Source organism: Megalobrama amblycephala, linkage group LG4, assembly GCF_018812025.1.
Source record: "Megalobrama amblycephala isolate DHTTF-2021 linkage group LG4, ASM1881202v1, whole genome shotgun sequence".
In the NCBI taxonomy this organism is placed as follows: Eukaryota; Metazoa; Chordata; class Actinopteri; order Cypriniformes; family Xenocyprididae; genus Megalobrama; species Megalobrama amblycephala.
In genome coordinates this window covers 22,047,570-22,066,658 of record NC_063047.1, presented here as the reverse complement: position 1 = coordinate 22,066,658, position 19,089 = coordinate 22,047,570, and the positions used below count along the sequence as shown (strand labels likewise).

The window sequence follows — 19,089 nt, the reverse complement described above, 5'->3', positions numbered from 1 at the left end:
AAATACATGGTAAAGAATTTGCTCCTCTTCTTTATGTTATTTGAAGAAACAAACAGAAACTTCAGTTACAGCCATATGTGGTATATGTAAGATATAAGTATAACAAAAGATTTGGAATAAAAACAGCATGAAATTGTTTATTAACATCTGAAATGCCACTGAACATTGTAAACAGAATATTTTGTGATTTCAAGGCTCTGTTGAGTCATTTAATGGAATTCTGAAATATTCTTTAAAAATACAAATGATTTTGTATTGCACATAACAGTAGTTGTATAATGAGTGTAAATTAATGGATACAAAAATTAAACAATAGATAAAGCCTTGGTCTTGACAGAAAAATGAATCACTAAGTTAATGATATAGTACACAATTATAAATTGATGGATGTACTAAAACATTTTTAAATTAAACACACTTAATTACAAAATGTGATTATTTATACATTTAACTACACAGAAAAAAAAGAGAGCATTATAGTAGGTCAGGTGTCTCAGAGACAAACATCATAAGTTGATCTTTAAACACCATGGCAACTCCAACCGCTGAGTCCACATCTTTTCCGTAGACGACAGGAAATGGAAACACTCTCTCCACTTCCTGTTGCAGAACGGGGTTACAAGACAGAGCGCTGCCACTGCCAATAATACACCTGACCCCTGCAGCCTGCAAGCTATGAGGGGGCATCATAGTGGCCATGTTTTCAATAATGCCCCTGCACACAGCCCGAGTCACGTGACCTAGAGAGAGGTTAGAGGGCGAGATTTGTGAGACACTGGCGCTGGTGGTGGGGTCATGCCGCTCTCCTAGTAGCGTCGAAGTCACGGTTAGGTCAGTATTGGGCTGTGCCAGGGCAGACTGGATCAGCTGGGAGTAGATTCTGGACTCGTTTACTTCCAATCCTATGAGATAAAAATAATAATTAATACACCTGAGAACCAAAAACATGCAACAAGAATATAACACTCTCAAAAATAAAAAGTTCTTTATTGGCATCTAAGGTTCCATGAAGAACCTTTAACATCCAAGGAAACTTTCAATTACACAATAGGTTCTTTATAGTGTAAAAAAGTTCTTTAGATTATTAAAATGTTCTTCACGCTAAGACAAAATGGTTATTTTAAAAACTGATCACTGAAAGGTTCTTTGGGGAACCAAAAATGGTTCTAAGAGTGTTGCCTCTATTTAAAAGAATCAATGATTAACCTACAATATAAAAAGTTAAATTGGTCAAAGGTCAAAAAGGTTAACAATTGTTGATTTACCAAATTCTTTGATCCATGAGTCCAGCATTCTGACAAAGGTGGCCATGACATTGCCTCCGTTAAGTGATGCGGCCACTGCCAGATAGGAGCCGTGCAAGTATGGGAAATAAGCAACGGGGGAGAGGGCGTCTGGAGAACTGGGAGGGCTGAACTCTGCAGGCATCCCGAACGTCAGCTGGGCTGAAGTGCTCATATTCAGCACTAGTGATTTAACAATTCACAATTAATAAGTGTGTGTATCTGCCTTATGTACACAGTAGGGTTGTAACGGTATGAGATTTCCACGGTATGATAACCGTCTGAGTAAATATCACGGTTTCACGATATACGGTATTAAACAATCAATTATTATTTATATCATCAATTAAAATGACCAATAAATTGATTAAAATGTTTGTTTTCTCTATTCAGATTTCAATAATCAAAAACAATCAAACACATTTAATAAATGATTATGGATTAGAAGATGAACAACTTTTATTAATAATTAAAATTCAGAAATTCTGCCTTGACTAATTCTTCTGGCTTTTATTTTTTAATACAAATATTATCAAAACGATGAAAATGAAATTAACTTTTTTATTATTATTTTGAGAAGTAGTGCCTACATTCTATTTAACAATCATAATAAATTTCAGTCAATTTCTTCGAGTTAAAAACCGGTCTTTTATTTTGACGGTATGTAGTGAAGAGCTTTGAGTTTCAGTGTTATTTGACAATGGTTTTTCTCAAATAAAATGATGAAATGCTCATTAAGCGTTATCTCAGAGCAACCGTGGATATGTTTGTGTTCATGTCATAGACTGTAAAAAAATATGGACGTAGCGTCCGTGACGTCACCCATAGAGTTCTGAACAGCAGTTTTGACGCCTAAATGAGGCCGCGGCCATCTTAGCTGCGCGTCACAGCATGTCACTCCCGGATAACTGAAAATGGGCAAAGAGGCGGGGAGGTGGTTTGAGCTGATATGACTGGTTGCTGAAACCACGCCTGCCTAGCTCGACGTGACCATGTTAGCAGCAAAGGAGCTATCTATCTATCTAAGATACGATCTAAAATATTAATGAAGATAAGTTTTATCATCAGAACGTTCTAAAGGTTTACTGTCAATCTACGGTGTTTTTTAAGATGTAGATGCTCCAACACCAGTAGTGTTGGTTGTGCAAATAACAACATGGAAAATCAAATGGGACTTCATACCTTTATAATGAAATAGAGATCGCGAGATGAATCCAATCCGTGGCACTTGGGTAAAATATGAATGTCCATTGCAAAAAAACATTTCACATTTCTTCTGAATGATCTGCTCTCTGTCATCGTTCTTCAAGAAAGGATGCAATCTGAGCAGCGATCGTATCTAACAAACAAATGAGCCTGTGTCCAAAGTATATTTTTTTCAAAATAGTGCAGCAGTTTTAGTTAGAATATCCAAGCAGTGCTGTCGGATTTTGATATCCTCCCGCCATTGTCATTGCAGTAAATCTCACAACCAAAACTTTCAGCCAATGCCACGATCCAACAACGTGTGTTCTGTGTCTCTTCCCCATGCATGCACATCTACACAGACACACATCAGTCTCGAATATTATGCAGCAAGCCATATTTTATAATTGTATAAAATAATCGAGCACAAATACGGCTGAGATGCCAAATTCAGCGGCAGCTGAGGTAACATGACGGCTCACAGACAGCAGCGCAATATACCTGTCACTCAAGTGACCACGCCCTTAATTATGCAGAACTTTAAGGCTTAATATAATTTAAACGGATAAGTTATAAAAAAATTCACCCCCCTCAGAGTTGTCATGAAGGGCAAAAATAGCAGTATAGACCAAAACCACAATTTGAACCAACTTGTAAACATGTTTTTTTCTGCTATAAACTTGGCCAATTTAACATGGGACTCTATGAGATTCTGCTCTCTTTTGGAGCCTGTCCCTAGCGGCCAGTCGATGAATCGCAGTTTAAGTTACTTCCGTATTGGCTTCACGAGAGAAAGGGGGAGGTTGCCGCTTGGTTCATGTCCTCTGATAATGAGACGGCAAACACTTAAAAAACAATAAGAGCGCCGCACATACTTGAGTATGTAGTACAGGAAACGGCGCAGCTCATTCACACAGACTGACACGCAAAACAAACAGATATATTTATATAGCCGTCTTTTTGCGCTTTAATATTCACAGACCCCGCCTAGACCATGTCACGATTTTATTTATTGTACACAGGGCTTGACATTAACACCCGCCAACCCGCCAAATGCGGGTAGATTTCAGCTGTGGCAGGTAAAGCCGAGTTCAGACTGCACGATTTTCAAAGTAGTCGGGTCACTGTTCTTTTCACACTGCATGACTATCTTGGCCAGCATTCAGTCGCTGCTGCGTTCAAACTGCACGATGGATCGGCGACAGAAGGTTTCACACTGCATGACTTTACAATAGGAAGAATCGCCGACAACTCTGTCTGGCACGCAAACTACGTTTCACAACCAAACACGCGAGATGTGACAAGGAAACAACGCGATATCACGCGTGCAAGACCGGAGTTATTATTATTATTATTATTATTATTATTAAAAACGGTAGCCCGCAAGAAGCTTGCAATACGAATTGCCTGTGCGCTGATTTGCAGCGAATATAAGAAAAAGAAAAGAAGAATATGGAGGAGGAAATGGTTGGGGAGACTGTGGACTGTGTGTTCTGCAAGGAGAGTTGGAGGTAAATAAATAACTTTTCAATGTGCTGCTGTTGCGGAGGGTCAAGCAAATGTTTGTGCTTTGTTCCTGTTTGATAGAATTGTAATGTTTATCTGAAAGGAAGCCATGCTTGCTGATATTGTAGTCTATAACTCCTCCCCGAACTCCCCACTGCTCTGTATCTTGCTCTCTCGTTGGCTGTCGGTCATCGCCGATGCAGTTTTCAGTCAGAACACTTTTCACACTGCAGGATTTTGAATCGCCGACAGGTCCAGATATTTAGCATGCCAAATATCTCACGGGCGTCGGCGACTCGTCGGCGATTCTCTCAGATCGCGTCTTTGCTCATTCACACTGCGTGATTGTCACTCGCGTGAACGAGCACCGATTTGCCTGTGATTTCGGGCATTTGTCGGCGATTTCTCAAAACCTGTCGGCGAGCCAAAATCGGGGCTAAAATCGTGCAGTCTGAACTCGGCATTAGTGAAGGAGGGATAGGCGGAATTGCGCTGAATGACACACAACAGAAGCGCTCTCTCGCGAGCGCGCGATCAGTTCTCCTCGCGCCTGAATAGTCAAATGGGCCTACATGTGTACACAGATGCCTAAATGTCCATCGTGTGGAGTATTTAGCGTGAATACAGTTGGTTATGGCTTAAGTGGACGTAAACAGGTGAGTAATAACTGAATATCCGTCAGTTACGTCCATGCATTCAGCAGCCCGATTAAATAGGCCTACCTGTCTGTAATGTTAATCAAACAACAAAAGATGTTAAATAAACCTACTGTATCTGAAAAATGATTATTTTTAATTTACTATTGTTTTTGTAATTTGCTTCTTTGCTCTTTTATATAGCCTAACACAAATAACTTATAAAATTTCTCATATTAGCCCTCATATTGTCCACCTGTACATACCAGCTTACAATGTAGTCTTGATTAGGTGGTCAATCTGCATTTAAAAGTTTGAAAGGGTTTTAAATCCTCTAAATCAAGTAAAATTATTCAAAATAAAGTAATGTAAGCATAACAAAGTCAACTTCAATCATATAAAATGTAATTTACCAACATCAAAATTGTGGCCAGTGAAAATGCTGAGTGGCTAGTAACTTTGGAAAACCACTAGCCACAGTGACTGGTGAGCAAAAAAGTTAATGTCAAGCCCTGATTGTACAGCTCTGCTTTCGTTTTATTCATCAGTCCAACAAATCGCGCGTTTTTACCTGACATCGCTGCGTTATACTGTACATTCCATTTTCATGACTGGATTCCGGGATTCCCTCTCCATCACGCATATCAGACGACCTAAGTTATAAACGGAACATACCTGCATCTACACGGATGGTGTTCCCGAATATAGGTCAACATGTTCGATACGTTTCCTCCTTTTGCAGGTAGGCCTACTTTGCGCCCACATTGTTTTTGGATATCGAGGACAGCCCCGCGTTTGTTTTTCTATATCTAAAGTATTCCCATACTGCAAATTGTAACTTATTTTTCAACGGGGCACAGAGAATAGAGATAGCAACTTCTGTCTCTGACATTGTCTGCTGTATGTGTGGAGCAAGTTTAGAGTGTAGTGAAGTAGAAAGTTGTTGTCTATGCGCAAGTGAAATTCTGCGTCTTACTTATTTTTTATTTATTTTTTACAATACCGTAAATAAGCAAATGTACACGATATGATAATCGTACGTGTTCATACCGTGATATCGTTTCAACCCTATTACACAGAAGTTCAAAAGTTTGGGGTCTAAGATTTTTTAATGTTTTTGAAAGTCTCTGATATATTTTTTTTCTTCTGTTATTTTTTCAGGATTCTTTAATGAATAAAAAGTTCAAAAGAACAGCATTTAAATAGAAATCATTGATAACATTATAATTGTCTTTGGTCACACTTAATATTATAATATTGGCTTTAACTACTATGTACTTGCGTCAAACATACAAAATACAATGTACTTATTATGTTCATATTGTATTGCAAAACACTTGTGCTGCTATTGAGGTGTGATATGGGTAAGGATAGGGTCAGGTTTAGTGGTACAGGATGGGTAGGAATAAGGGTGGGTTAAGATGTAAGGGATGGGTCAACAGTGTAATTATAGATGTAAATACAGAAATTACAGCTGTAATTACAAGCAAGTATTTTTCAAAATGTAAAAACATGTATATATACAATAAGTGCATTTTATCAAATGATTCATTTAAATGTTAATACATAGTAGTTATTAAAGACACCTAATATAAAATGGGACAATATCCATATTTAATTAATGTCATTTTGGATCAATTTAATTCATCCTTGTGGAATGAAACCATTCATTTCTTTCCAAATAATTCTTAATGACCCCATATTTTTGAACAGTAGTGTATAAGTAAAAATGCTACAGTCCACAACACTGATGTGGATGCAGCATGAGGAACTCAAGCCTACACATGCTGGTTTTGCTTCTGCACAGTTTTTACAAAATCATATAAAAAAAATAAAAAATGCTTTAGTAGGTAAAAGTATTTTTGTACAGCACATTCAGCATAATTTCCCCAATGGCCAATAAATGTAACCCCTTCTATCATGTGACAGATATTAAATCAAAACCATCTATGACTGGTAGATAAAATCTTTAGCACATTTTTTAGTTTTAACAAAAATGTCTTAACATATTTATAGCCAAACACAGACAAAGGGATAGTTCACCCAACTATTTGATCTGTTTATCTGCTTACCCCCAGAGTATCCAAGATGTAGGTGACTTTGTTTCTTCAGTAGAACACAAATTATGATTTTTAACTCCAACCGTTGCAGTCTGTCAGTCATATAATGCATGTCAATGGGAACTTTGTCTATAAGAGTAAAAAAAAACATGCACAGACAAATCCAAATTAAACCCTGCGGCTTATGATGACACATTGATGTACTAAGACAAAATGATTGGTTTGTGCGAGAAACCGAACAGTATTTATATAATTTTTACCACTAAAACACCACTATGTCCAACTGCCTTGAGCATCCACTTGGTGAGGTCTGAAAACGCGTTCTGACAACGGAAGTGATCTCTCGCGCTTTGCTTCAATGAGTGCACGATCAGACCTCACACATCGGATGCACAGGGCAGTTGGACATAGTGGTGTTTTAGAAGTAAAAAATGATATAAATACTGTTCGGTTTCTTGCACAAACCGATCATTTCATGTCTTAGTACATCAATGTGTCGCAGAGATGTTCACGAGTCTTTTATCTGGAGTCCGAGTCAAGTCTGAAGTCTTTAAGCTGGAGTCCGAGTCAAGTCTGAAGTCTTTATCACTGGAGTCTGAGTCAAGTCTGGAGTCATTTGTCACGAGTCCGAGTCGAGTCTCGAGTCATTAAAAAAATAAAAAATAAATAAATTCTCATAATCAAATCCTAGTTTATCCTAGTTGTATTATATAGAAAAATTATATGATCTTTCTATAATCTGTTTTATTTGAAATTAAGGTCCTATGATGTAAGGGATAATGTACATCCATTTTTTTGCTTTATAATCCATTACAATGTACAAAACAGTTGTCCTGGCAACACGAGTAGTCATTTTCAATACAGTCGCTAAACGGACACAAGAGGGCGCCAGTGAGTCACGGTTTGTTATACAGCAGTTTGTTATACAGCTTCGTTGTTATTGACGACAGTCATTATCAGAAAATATCAAACTTCGGAATGTTTAAGAATGTCAATATAAAACACATGCTGACTGTGATACGTTAAAATATGAGCTTTAAGTAATAAATGGATTAACATCTCTTTCTATCTCTCTTATGGACACACATTAAGAAATAGAAAAGCTGCAAATAATACGAAGATTGATAAAAACGTAGTGCTAGGTTTAAAGTCTAGATTTTTTTTGTTCATATTTGATGCACAAACTAGAGAAAATGAAGTCCAGGCCGGGATGACGTTGAAGAAAATTATTTATTCATTTCCAATTAAAATTAACCTCACACGCAAATTCCAATCAATAATGAAAATGTTTAATAAAGCCAAAAGGTAAAAATTAAAATCTGAACTCGAACATTCATGATAAGAATATTCCGAAATCTGAGTATAGTAATTTGCAAGAAAATCATTAGAATTGGCACCAAACTGACAGCAAGATGCAATCAAGATAGCAGGAAAAGAGAGAGTACCAATCGAGAGAATGAGCCAAGTTTTATACCCCAAGATTGGAAAAACTTACATCACATTCGGAGATCTTGTTTTGGATAGATAAGAAAGGTCAAAATGAACCTTTCCATGGCTCAGAGTTTTTAAAGAAATTCATGACATTTGATGGTTTCCTGCTATTCTGACAATCATTGGATAATTTTGTGATCTCGTGACAATTGACATTATCAAACAGAGGATAAACACCCCAAAATAGTATCTGAATGGGTGGGGTAACACCTTCTTCGGAATAATACAATAACAAGTTAACATTTGACGAAAAATTCCCTTTCATTTGAATACAAAGATACAAAATATTATTGCAGAAAATCATGTGATCCATTCTAGAACATTTACGCTTTGGTAAAATTTTGGCAGAAACCCAACTCAACCACAAAGATAACAAACCCTCTTTTTACCCAGAAACTTAAAGTTCACTTGGAACATCAAAGTCATACAGTTCAACAGATGAAATAACACAATGGAGATCAAAACAACAAAAGAGCATAATATGGAGTAAATATATGGGTCTTCTTGAATATAAGTGATTATATGTGGGTAACCCGAGTAAGATGATATGAATACTTGAAATCATAAGTAACATTAAAATTCATAAACAATAAATGATGATAAAGAGGAAAAAAAAAATTAATAATGAGTGATTACATAGAATATGAATAAATGAACATGCATAGATGAATATAGACCATTTCGGTTCCATCAATATTTTAACAGGCTGGCAATTCAAATAAGCCATGCAGCTACACCACTGTATAAAAGTTAGTTGTGTGAGTTAATGTGACTAACCTTTGTGGATGCGATGTCTCATAAAATTTGATGATGTTGTTCCGGTGTCTTTAATTGTTTTTCCACATTCTGTGCGTCTAGCTGATCTGACGTGATAATAAACCCAAACGAAAGAACATATGGCACGGTGGCTTCCATCATGATGCATGGGACTCTTATGACATTTCAGAGTTTATGCGCACGGACATACGTAATCAAATTCTATGACGAGTCCGATCTACCACGACACGCAAGGAAATATATGTGACGCAGATATTATAAAACCATTTAAACACAACAAAAATTCTTTCTTTATTATATCAGTAGTTAAGAGTAAAAGACTTGAGTCGTTTTTAAAATATTCCGAGTCTTTTGTGCCGAGTCGAGTCAAGTCTGAAGTCATTTCAGGTAGAGTCCGAGTCCGAGTCTGAAGTCTGTTAAAATGCGACTCGAGTGCGACTCGAGTCCGAGTCTCTAACTCGAGTGCCCATCTCTGATGTGTCGTCACGAGCCGCAGGGTTTAATTTGGATTTGTCTGTTGTGTTTTGTTTTTTTTCACTCTTATAGATGGAGTTCACATTGACATGCATTATATGACTGACAGACAGCAACGGTTGGAGTTCAAAATCATCATTTGTGTCCTACTGAAGAAACAAAGTCACCTACATCTTGGATGCCCTGGGGGTAAGCAGATAAACATCAAATTTTTATTTTTGGGTGAATTATCCCTTTAAGTAATTAAGATACTACAGTCCTTTTTTTAGCATAAGCTTGAGCTGCTCCACAAAAACATCTCATTTACAAAAACCCATAAAACAGATAATATCTCTCATTCCCATGTCCTTGAGAGAGGACACTGAAATCTGAGTACAAAATCTGCCATGTTTTAAAGTGCTCATCGCAATCGCATAACATCTCCACTTGGTGGCTGAACTCAGGGGCGCCTGCAGGATTTCATCTCAGGTACCCACAGAACCCAGAACGCTGTGTCTGTAATTAGACACGCACACACATTTTTTTCCCCGGCACTTCAAATGTTATTTTTAATGTGATGACCACAAACATTATTGGTTCATCCTTCTGAGATTGTCCCCATTGTAAAACTGAACGTTTCAAAATGTAGGAAATTCAACATTTGATAGAAAACACTTATTTAAAAATAAAAAAAGATAATAATTACCACTTTAACCAGCAGGTGGCGGCAAAGTAGCATTTATTTACACATATATCAGCCATTTCCTCTAATCGTTTTTCACTTAGTTTTTGACTAAATATTAAACATTATAAAATAATTAGGTTTAAAAATACATTGTCAATGTGAAGTATGAAATACTCAAAAAATCATAAGAAAAACAATAACTTTTATCGTGAATTAATGACACAGAAAGCGAGCACCGCGCTTTCCCTTTGTAATCACAGCAGCTGTCAGTCAGAGCAGCACAAGATCAATGATTTCAGCACACTTGTAAAAACATTAAATTAATCAAACTTAAGTGCACAATAAATATTTAATTTTTGAAGCTTTTTTCACATAAAAGTGTCAAAACTGATGGTCGAATTGAATTTAGCCGAGGAGGAACAATGAGGTAGGCTACGTCTTATTTATTATTTATTTATTATGCTGTCTTACGTTTGAATAACTAAATTAGTGCTATGCCTGACTATTTAAGTGACTATAAACTATTTGTAAAATAAGTATTACAGCTCAACACACCAGTAAATGGCATCTCACCGGATGTTTTCAGCTGGCTTATATTAAAGCTGCATTTAGCCCATTTAATTCAATTATTGCTGAAACCATACTTGTTGCGGTCTATTGTGTATTTCTGTGATTGATCTAATGCTGTACAAATCAGCTGTTCATTTCCTGTACACACACAGATGCTTCATGACTTTTTTTTTTTAACGTTACTCCAGTCACTGAGTGGCTTTCTCGCGAAGACTCACTTTCTTTCCAGTCACGTCACGTGAATGCTTCATTTTGAGTGTCAGAATGTTCTAATTATCCGATTAGAAGGCGTTCTGATGTAGAACCTGGAAGTAAACAGGTCTACAGTGTAAACAGCAAAGGAGAATGACAGGGAAGAGAAGGAAATGTTGAATGAAGTCATTATTTTTGTTTTGTTTTTGCACACAAAAAGTATTCTCGTCACTTCATAACATTAAGATTGAACCACTGCAGTTATGTGGGTGGACTATTTTAATCAATGTCTTTAATACCTTTTTGGGCCTTGAAAAGTGCAATGACACTACTGCCTATGGGTGGTTCAGATACCTCTTGGATTTTATCAAAAATTAATTAATTCAATATTAATTTTTGTACCAAAGATGAACAAAGGTTTTACGGGGTGGAACGACATGAGGGTGAATCATAATGACAGAAATTTCATTTTTGGAATAACCCTCTAATAGATAAAACAATGGAGCTGTGCTATAAATGTGGCTGCTGTAAATTTGACCCGCCACAAGATGGCACTGTTTTCAACACTCTTGATGCTACAAATATTTTCCCATAACAATCAGAGAAAAGCTTCAAAGTGTTAAGAGGCTTCATTTTTCCATCACTAGTCAATAATTTTAGGCCATTTTATAAATGTTTCAATCAAGTTTAGCTGTTTTAGATAATGTTTACTTTATTTATGGCCTGGTTTTAAACTAACTATCTGTAATGTCATTTTTCGTGAGGAAAAAGTGCTAATTAAAGGTGCTCTAAGCGAAGTCACTCGTTTTTAGGCCAAAACATTTTTTTGTCACGTACAGCAAACATCTCCTCACTATCCGCTAGCTGCCTGTCCCCTGAACACACTGTAAAAAAACGCGGTCTCTGTAGTCGCCACAAGCTCCGAAAACGGCAACAAAAACAAACTGATGCAGCCTGGACCACTTAACATAATAAACATGCTCCAGCCAATAACCGACAAGCAGCGTCAATACGCAAGCTACTTACATTTTAAATGCGCGTTCATGACTGTTTCAGGAAGCACGGAGGGGAGGGCCAGGAGGAGTAGGAGGGAGGGTCTAGCTAGCCTCTGTTTTGTTTGACAACACTTCGAACGTCAACAGAAAGTTACTCCGCTCAGAATCGCTTAGAGAGCCTTTAAACAAAACTAAACAACTCGATCAGATTTCTTTTCACCCTCGCAAGCACATAAACACATTTTACTTTACAACACACAAATGCACACCTTTATTTATTCTCATTCTCTCTTACTTTCTCAATATGTCATGAGCGTACAAAGATTAATAATCAATCTAAAAATTATGCAAAAAATGAAAACGGCAATAATTAGCATCCTCTCGTGATACGCACAGTGCGTACAGTCGTACGGCAGCAGGTGCTACTGGCTGAACTAGTAAACACATAAACTGACCTCAGACTGAGCATATATATACTGTATATAGCTGATCATACTGAACTACAGTAGTCTGTAGGTCATGACTGTTGGTCATTTACAGACCAAGTCAATGAGTTTAAGAAAACATAAAATGTAATATGCACAACTAAAAAAAGAGGCATCTGATCCACACTGTACCTGCATCTCCTTTGTCAGTCATGCAGGAGTACACACTACACTGGAAGTCTCCCAGCGCTGCCCCGACCGGTGTGTGAGCAGGGATGCCGTACCACTCAGAGGAAGTGTAACCAGCCACAGCTCCTGACTCCACCACGACAGGCAAGAGGTGCACAGGGAAACCCGCATCCTTCAGACTGGAGGATGTATGAACACAACATACAGTCAGTTCATGCTGTTGCAGAGACCCATCCAAACACAGTCATTCAATTCAACAAAAAGTAATTTTAAACATCATAAATCAGTTAGAGTCAGTTTACATGAATCAGGACTGGCAACAGAAGGGGCTTCTGCTTGTGCTCAAAAACAGCCCCACCCCCCACAGAAATTTAATGGGGGCTCAGGGCAAAAATGTCACCAAAATGAATTTTGAAAAAAACAAAAGGCCCCAAAAATTAATTGGGGGAAACGAGAAGTTAAAGGTGCAATGTGTAAAATGTATTTAAAATTTATCTATTGACAGAAATGCAATATAATATACATAACTTTGTGTTCAGTGGCATATAAAGACCTTACATAATGAACCGTTATGTTTTTATTACATTAGAATGAGCCGTCTATCACATACACCATGTCTAGTTGCCATTTTGCGCCGGCATGTTTCTACAGCAGCCCTAAATGGACAAACTGCTCTACAGAGCACGTGTTTTTAGAGGCAGCTTGCATCGTCACTATGTTGTATACACACATGAAGTAGCAGCAGTAGTAATAGTCGTCTGGTTTATTAGAAGCAGAGACCGTTCTTTGTTAGAAGTAAGAAGAAACCTCATTGTTTCACACAAGCTGCTCTCTCAGACGACAACATGTCGGCCAGACGGCCACTGTAGCTTCTCCGAAAGGGTGGGGTGTGCACCGTTAGTTGCAGTTCACAACCTCACTGCTAGATGCCGCTAAAATGTACACACTACACCTTTAATGTAAGGTGACATACATTTTAGATGAATTGGTCTAATAAATGATTCAACGACTCACTCATAAAGACTGCTTTGTCTCTGGCCCTGTCCCAAATGGCAATCTAAACACTCACCGTCTTCCTACGAGTCCGCACTTTTGTGACGTAACGCCGCTTTGACTGTCGGGAAGAAGTCTGCTGTGGAGCTCGCACCAGTGCAGGCTCAGCAAAAGTGCGCATCGAGGGCGCATATCGACTGCAAAGGTCGATATGCGCCCTAAAATGAAAAATGAGACATGCTACGGTCTCACGAACTTAACGGAAATGTACCCAGCAGCCAATGTAAGTCCACAAGGCCGAAAGTGCATATGAAATGTGCCATTTGGGACAGGGCCCCTGAATGAATCAGCCTTATCATTTGAAAACAACGTTGTGAGATCGCTGGATATATCCTTATAACTTGTCAGAGCTTTTACAGCACTCCAATATCAGAAAGCCAAATTTCTAAACATCACATTCGGAGTAAGTGTAAAATATTTCCTCTTGATGTAGCTTATTCATATTCATATTGTATAACTAATTCCTATTAAATCCCTTGTCTAGGCCCTAAACCCTGTTCTTATTTCTTTGCCCTCAATGCCTGGTCATAACACTCTCCATAGTTCAATCTGAGTGGATGAGAGAGTAATGAAGACCCAATGCCGTTTTTGTTTTCAGTCGTGATTGTAATAATAGTTCTCATCAAAGACACAGAATAGCGGACAGGATAGTGCTATATATCTTGTGTTTGAAAATAGACTATTAAGAGTGAAATATGAGATAACATTGTTAAATATAACCGTCTGTTTTTCTCACTGATGGGCCTCCAACTGTTTCTTTGATACAGGCCTCTGGAGTTTCCTTGTCGAAAGTATATAATATCTGACGTGACTCACATCTGTGTGTTCCATTGGTTGGTGGTTGAGTTGAAGTAGCCCCAGCTGGCAGCATTTTGTCCAGTCATGACACACCTGTCAAGGCCTCCCAGCATGGAAACCACATAGTCTTGGATGGTGCCTGCATCACTGAAGCCTGACAGGAACTCTGGCCTGAATCAATGACATATAATTTAAAACAATTCAGTGTGGAACAATTGGATTTTTGCTTAAATAATTTAGCCTGAAATCTTGAGTGTGATTCTACCTGTGTTTCATATACCAGAAAATAGTGGCACAACCAAAGCCAGTAGCCACACTCAGGTGTGAGTCTGGTTTAGGTAAGGAAGACAGGAAGTCAGCGCTGCAGCGTCCATCCTGCCAGGTGATCAGCTGACTGATGTCTTTGGGAATGAATCTAATGATTTCATCTTTACTTAGCCATTCACAGCCTAATGGAGATGGACGACAGTATAAGTATTGATACCATCTAATTTATGATCTTTTAATGAACATGAGTGCCTGTACCACACCACAATGCCAGATACATTTAAACATGCTTTTAGTAGTTGTTCAGTGTGTTGTTAATGTTAACCTGATTTAGATTTCCACAACACAATGCCATGCATTTGTCCACATACTCCAATGCACTTGACTTTTTTCAGCTTGTCTTTGGGTAAAGCGTCCATGCATTTGTCCAGAGCTGCAATTATTAGTGCAGGATCCTGCTCTTTGGCCTATTACAAAAATAAATAAATCGTTTGTTTCAGAAAGCACATAAAAGGTACCATGTGTTTTCTCACAATACTTCTTGAGGTTAATTTCCTGTATAGAGTCTAACTGTGTCTTTTGACTGCCATCGCTGTAATCAAATAGCTGTTACCTACACGTGTGTCTGTGGTGCAGCTAATATCAGAGTTTGTAGGGAAACTCCTACTGTCTGTCACTGAGTTGGACTGCGCCTCCAGCAGCACGACTTTAACAGATGTGGTGCCCAGATCCATGCCGAGAACAAAGTCAGCAGAACAACTGAGTGATGTCGCCATGACCTCTAAAGAAATCACTACTTTTGTGCAGTCAGAGGAATATGTGCAGTATATGTCATTTATATGTAATTGCACAAGAAACTGCTCTCTAGTTGTCCACGACCCGATCTAGCGATGTGCTGATGGACGAATCGCTCGTTTCGAATCTTTTGAATGAATATGTTGAACCGGTTCACAAAACTGTTCTGGATGAATCATTTAAGAATCGGACTGCATCCCAAATTACGCACTACTATACACTATGTACTTATGTACTATGCACTTATACACTATGTACTTATACACTATGTACTTATGCACTATGCACTTATACACTATGTACTTATACACTATGTACTTATACACTATGTACTTATACACTATGTACTTATGCACTATGCACTTATACACTATGTACTTATACACTATGTACTTATACACTATATACTTATGCACTATGCACTTATACACTATGTACTTATGCACTTAAGCACTATGTACTTATACACTATGCACTTATACACTATGTACTTATGCACTATGTACTCATACGTTTATATTTTGTCATTTAACATCTTAGTCTGACAGCCCCTTCCCCTCCACTACCTAATTAAAGCTGCGACAGTTGAGAAGTGTCCAACATTCCACACTTCATTTTTTCCGTTAATTTAGTGCATCATCCGGGTAATTAAAGTGTACTTTTTCCTTTTGGAATTTTCAGTGTGAACGCACTGCACTATTTATACTTAAAAACGCCGTAGAATAGTGCATAAGAACGCGAATTGGGACGCGCCTAAAAATTTGTTCAATTCGCGAACAGCTCAGAGAACCGTCTCTTTTGAACTTGTTGTATTGATAAACACCCTTAAGTTATTAATACGTTTATCGAGGAAAAATACTATATATAAACAATAATAATACAGAATAAACAAACAAAAATGTTGATATTTGGGCGGTTACATTAATTTATTAATGTAACCGCCCAAATCATTCATTTTAATTAATTTTTAATAATTTTTTATAAGCTTTAGATATAGGCTATATGGTACAACACCGGGATGTCAATGACGTAACGTCCTGACGCAAAAATAAGTTGTTTTTATCGATCAGTTCGAAAGAACCGATTCTCTCAAATGATTCTTACATCCTATCACCATTTTTGAGCCTTCACGGATCCCGTAGACTGGGTGAAAGGTAAATGAACAAAGCAGATATTTAAATTGTAATGTTATTTTGAGCTATAAACACAAACGTGTATTATTAGAAATATTATTGTTTGAAATGAAGAACAAGTCGGTTTTGAAGATGAAATAAAATTAGAACTAGATTTTCATTAAAAGTCCCATGGTGCTTAGCGAGAAAATGGCTGACAGAGAATGACACACGCTTGTGTTTTATCCAGAATTTGCCAGATTTTTCTGAATACATTCCTAGTTTAATATAGTCTTAAACAAACAGCTTATGATGTTCGAGTGTTTATTGTAAATTATGCTTTCTTGAATCGCGGAGGCTGACGCTTCATTTCGTGTTTATCAATATCTTGACCCTAACGGTAAGTGGAGGAGGGGATTTAACGCGAATGTATGATGTCTCCGCCGGCTTTATGTGATCATGTGTTTTCTCTCGTCTCTTCTCTCAGCGTGTTTTAACATCACAACATGGCCACAGTAGCAGCCAAACGCGAGGGACCACAGTTCATCAGTGAGGTGGCCGTCAGAGGAAACAACGCTGTGCTCGACTACTGCCGCACGTCCGTGTCCGCTCTGTCCGGAGCGACAGCGGGCATTCTTGGGCTAACGGGACTCTACGGCTTTGTCTTTTACTTCCTTGCTTCTTTCCTGCTGTCTTTGCTCCTGATTCTCAAAGCCGGTCGCCGATGGAACAAGTGCTTCAAATCTCGACGTCTGCTCTTTACCGGAGGCCTCGTGGGCGGCCTCTTTACGTACGTGCTGTTCTGGACTTTCCTCTACGGAATGGTGCATGTGTACTGAAGGGACTTGGAGAGTACCGCAGCCGTGTAGATGTAGAACAGTACCATGATAGAGATGCCTCAGGGTAGAGAGTGCTGACTGATGTCCCACAGATCTTGACCTTCCTTCCGTTTAGCCATTACAATTTGAAATATTTTCTCAGTACTAATTGCACTGAAATTTAGATATTTAAAAATTGTGTGTTTTCTTTCTTTCCTCATGTAATTAATATTTTCCTAACACTTGTTTCAGGGCTGGGTTTGGATCTAGTTTTGTCCAACAGGGAGACTGATTTGTTTTCAGCTTGCTTTCTTTGTATGATGTGCAAAACTCTATGAACTCCAGGCATCAGTCGGAATCATGTAAAAACACAATACAAACTTTAAACTGTATTAATCACATAATTTTATTTCAGATATTTTGAGTAAAATAAATTATTAACCTCATGGATTGAATTGTGTGGTTTCTAATTTATACAGTCATATTTCTGGCTGTCCTCAGTGACTAAACTTGACTTAAAATACTTTTTGTGCCAGTTGCAGTAGGGTATGTTTATAAAAGCTACTTAAATACCCTAAGGCCCGGTTTCACAGACGGGGCTTAGCCTAAGCCAGGTTTAGGCCTTAGTTCAGTTAGGATATTTAAGTAGCTTTTATAAACGTACACTAGAAAAAAACATTACTGGTGTGCATCTTGTGACAAAACAATGGCACTGACATATTTTAAGATCTGTCAGTACAAGTTGTTTTTAGTTAAAGGTGCTAAAGAAGATGTTTTGTTTTATACATTTTTGCAATATTACTTGAAACTGTCTTTACTAACTGATAAAAGACTATTTATTAGGTGCACTGAAAGGAATAATATTAATATATACATCATCTGTGCACGAGGTAGGGCCTTAAAAACATCAGCCAATCGTTTACGCGATTGGCCCTCTGGCTTGTCAATCACTGCCGTGACGTTCCTTGTGAGAGACGAGCGCGGCTGCGCTCTCCAGTAACTTTCCACACTCCACAGGCGCCGCATGCAATGTTTTTGTCAGGAGACAGGAGTAACAACTGCAGATTATGAGTTACCTGCGGTGAGTCCGACATAATGAATCCAAAAAACACGACACAGCGAATGCCGGTGGTAAACACTCGTGTTCCAATGCGAGTGTTTACGAGTTTTGGGAGGCGTTCCTTTGAAATGTGTTGTGAAGGAGGGGGGCTGTTCTTACGCATGCACTCATTTCAAAAACTCAGTAACAGTCTTTGGATTCTCAGTCGACGAAAAAATCCTCTCTATCACCTTTAAAACAGCTCAAACAAACATTTTTGTCTGGGACTAGTTTAAGCCTTGTCTTTGAAACTGGGGGTAATTGATCTAAGCCCTGTCTGTGAAACCAGGTGTTTTTGAAAGAAGTCTCTAATGCTTGAGGACACATTTATTTAATCAAAAATACATTAAAAAAAAAGTTCTACTGTTAAATTATACAATTTGAAATAACTTTTCTTTTTCCATATATTTTAAAATGTAATTTATTCCTGTGATGACAAAGCTGAATTGTCACGTGATCCTTCAGAAATCATTCTAATATACTGATTTGTTGCTCGTGAAACAATTATTATTATCAAAGTTGAAAACAGTTGTGCTGCCTAATATTTTTGTGGAAACCGTGATGCAATTTTTTCAGGATTCCTTTGAAAGAAGAGTATTTCATCAAAACAGAATCTTCTGTGACATTATAAATTGTATTTTGACACTTTTTGATCAGTTTAATGCAAAAACTATTAATTTCTTTAAAAAAAAACCCCCACA

At 37.8% G+C, this 19,089-nt stretch overlaps 2 protein-coding genes and 1 long non-coding RNA gene across 8 annotated transcripts; 2 read left to right on the top strand and 1 right to left on the bottom strand.

Moving 5' to 3' along the window:
- Nucleotides 1-110: 110 nt before the first annotated feature.
- On the bottom strand, nt 111-15,550 carry shpk (sedoheptulokinase). Of its 5 annotated transcripts, none has more exons than XM_048188325.1 (7): nt 15,178-15,540; nt 14,936-15,031; nt 14,563-14,746; nt 14,316-14,468; nt 12,450-12,625; nt 1,266-1,466; nt 111-902 (listed from the first exon to the last, which is right to left on the bottom strand). In XM_048188325.1, exons 1-7 carry the CDS (start codon nt 15,338-15,340, stop codon nt 475-477), a joined length of 1,401 nt encoding a protein of 466 aa, XP_048044282.1. In that variant the 5' UTR covers nt 15,341-15,540; the 3' UTR covers nt 111-474. The 5 variants fall into 5 exon arrangements, with proteins under 5 accessions (XP_048044282.1, XP_048044281.1, XP_048044285.1 ...); XM_048188324.1 differs by having other exon boundaries at nt 14,890-15,031; nt 15,182-15,527; XM_048188328.1 differs by having other exon boundaries at nt 15,182-15,323.
- Nucleotides 9,540-13,991, top strand: LOC125267051. Its single transcript, XR_007184605.1, has 2 exons — nt 9,540-9,600; nt 12,468-13,991. It is a non-coding gene; the product is annotated as an uncharacterized LOC125267051 (long non-coding RNA).
- Nucleotides 15,551-16,367: 817 nt separating the features above from the next.
- On the top strand, nt 16,368-17,735 carry emc6 (ER membrane protein complex subunit 6). Of its 2 annotated transcripts, none has more exons than XM_048188321.1 (2): nt 16,368-16,513; nt 16,959-17,735. In XM_048188321.1, the coding sequence occupies exon 2, from the start codon at nt 16,978-16,980 to the stop codon at nt 17,308-17,310; it is 333 nt and encodes a 110-aa protein (XP_048044278.1). In that variant the 5' UTR covers nt 16,368-16,513; nt 16,959-16,977; the 3' UTR covers nt 17,311-17,735. The 2 variants fall into 2 exon arrangements, 1 of the variants encoding a protein (XP_048044278.1); XR_007184602.1 differs by having other exon boundaries at nt 16,505-16,871; nt 16,959-17,425.
- The last annotated feature ends 1,354 nt before the right edge of the window (nt 17,736-19,089 follow it).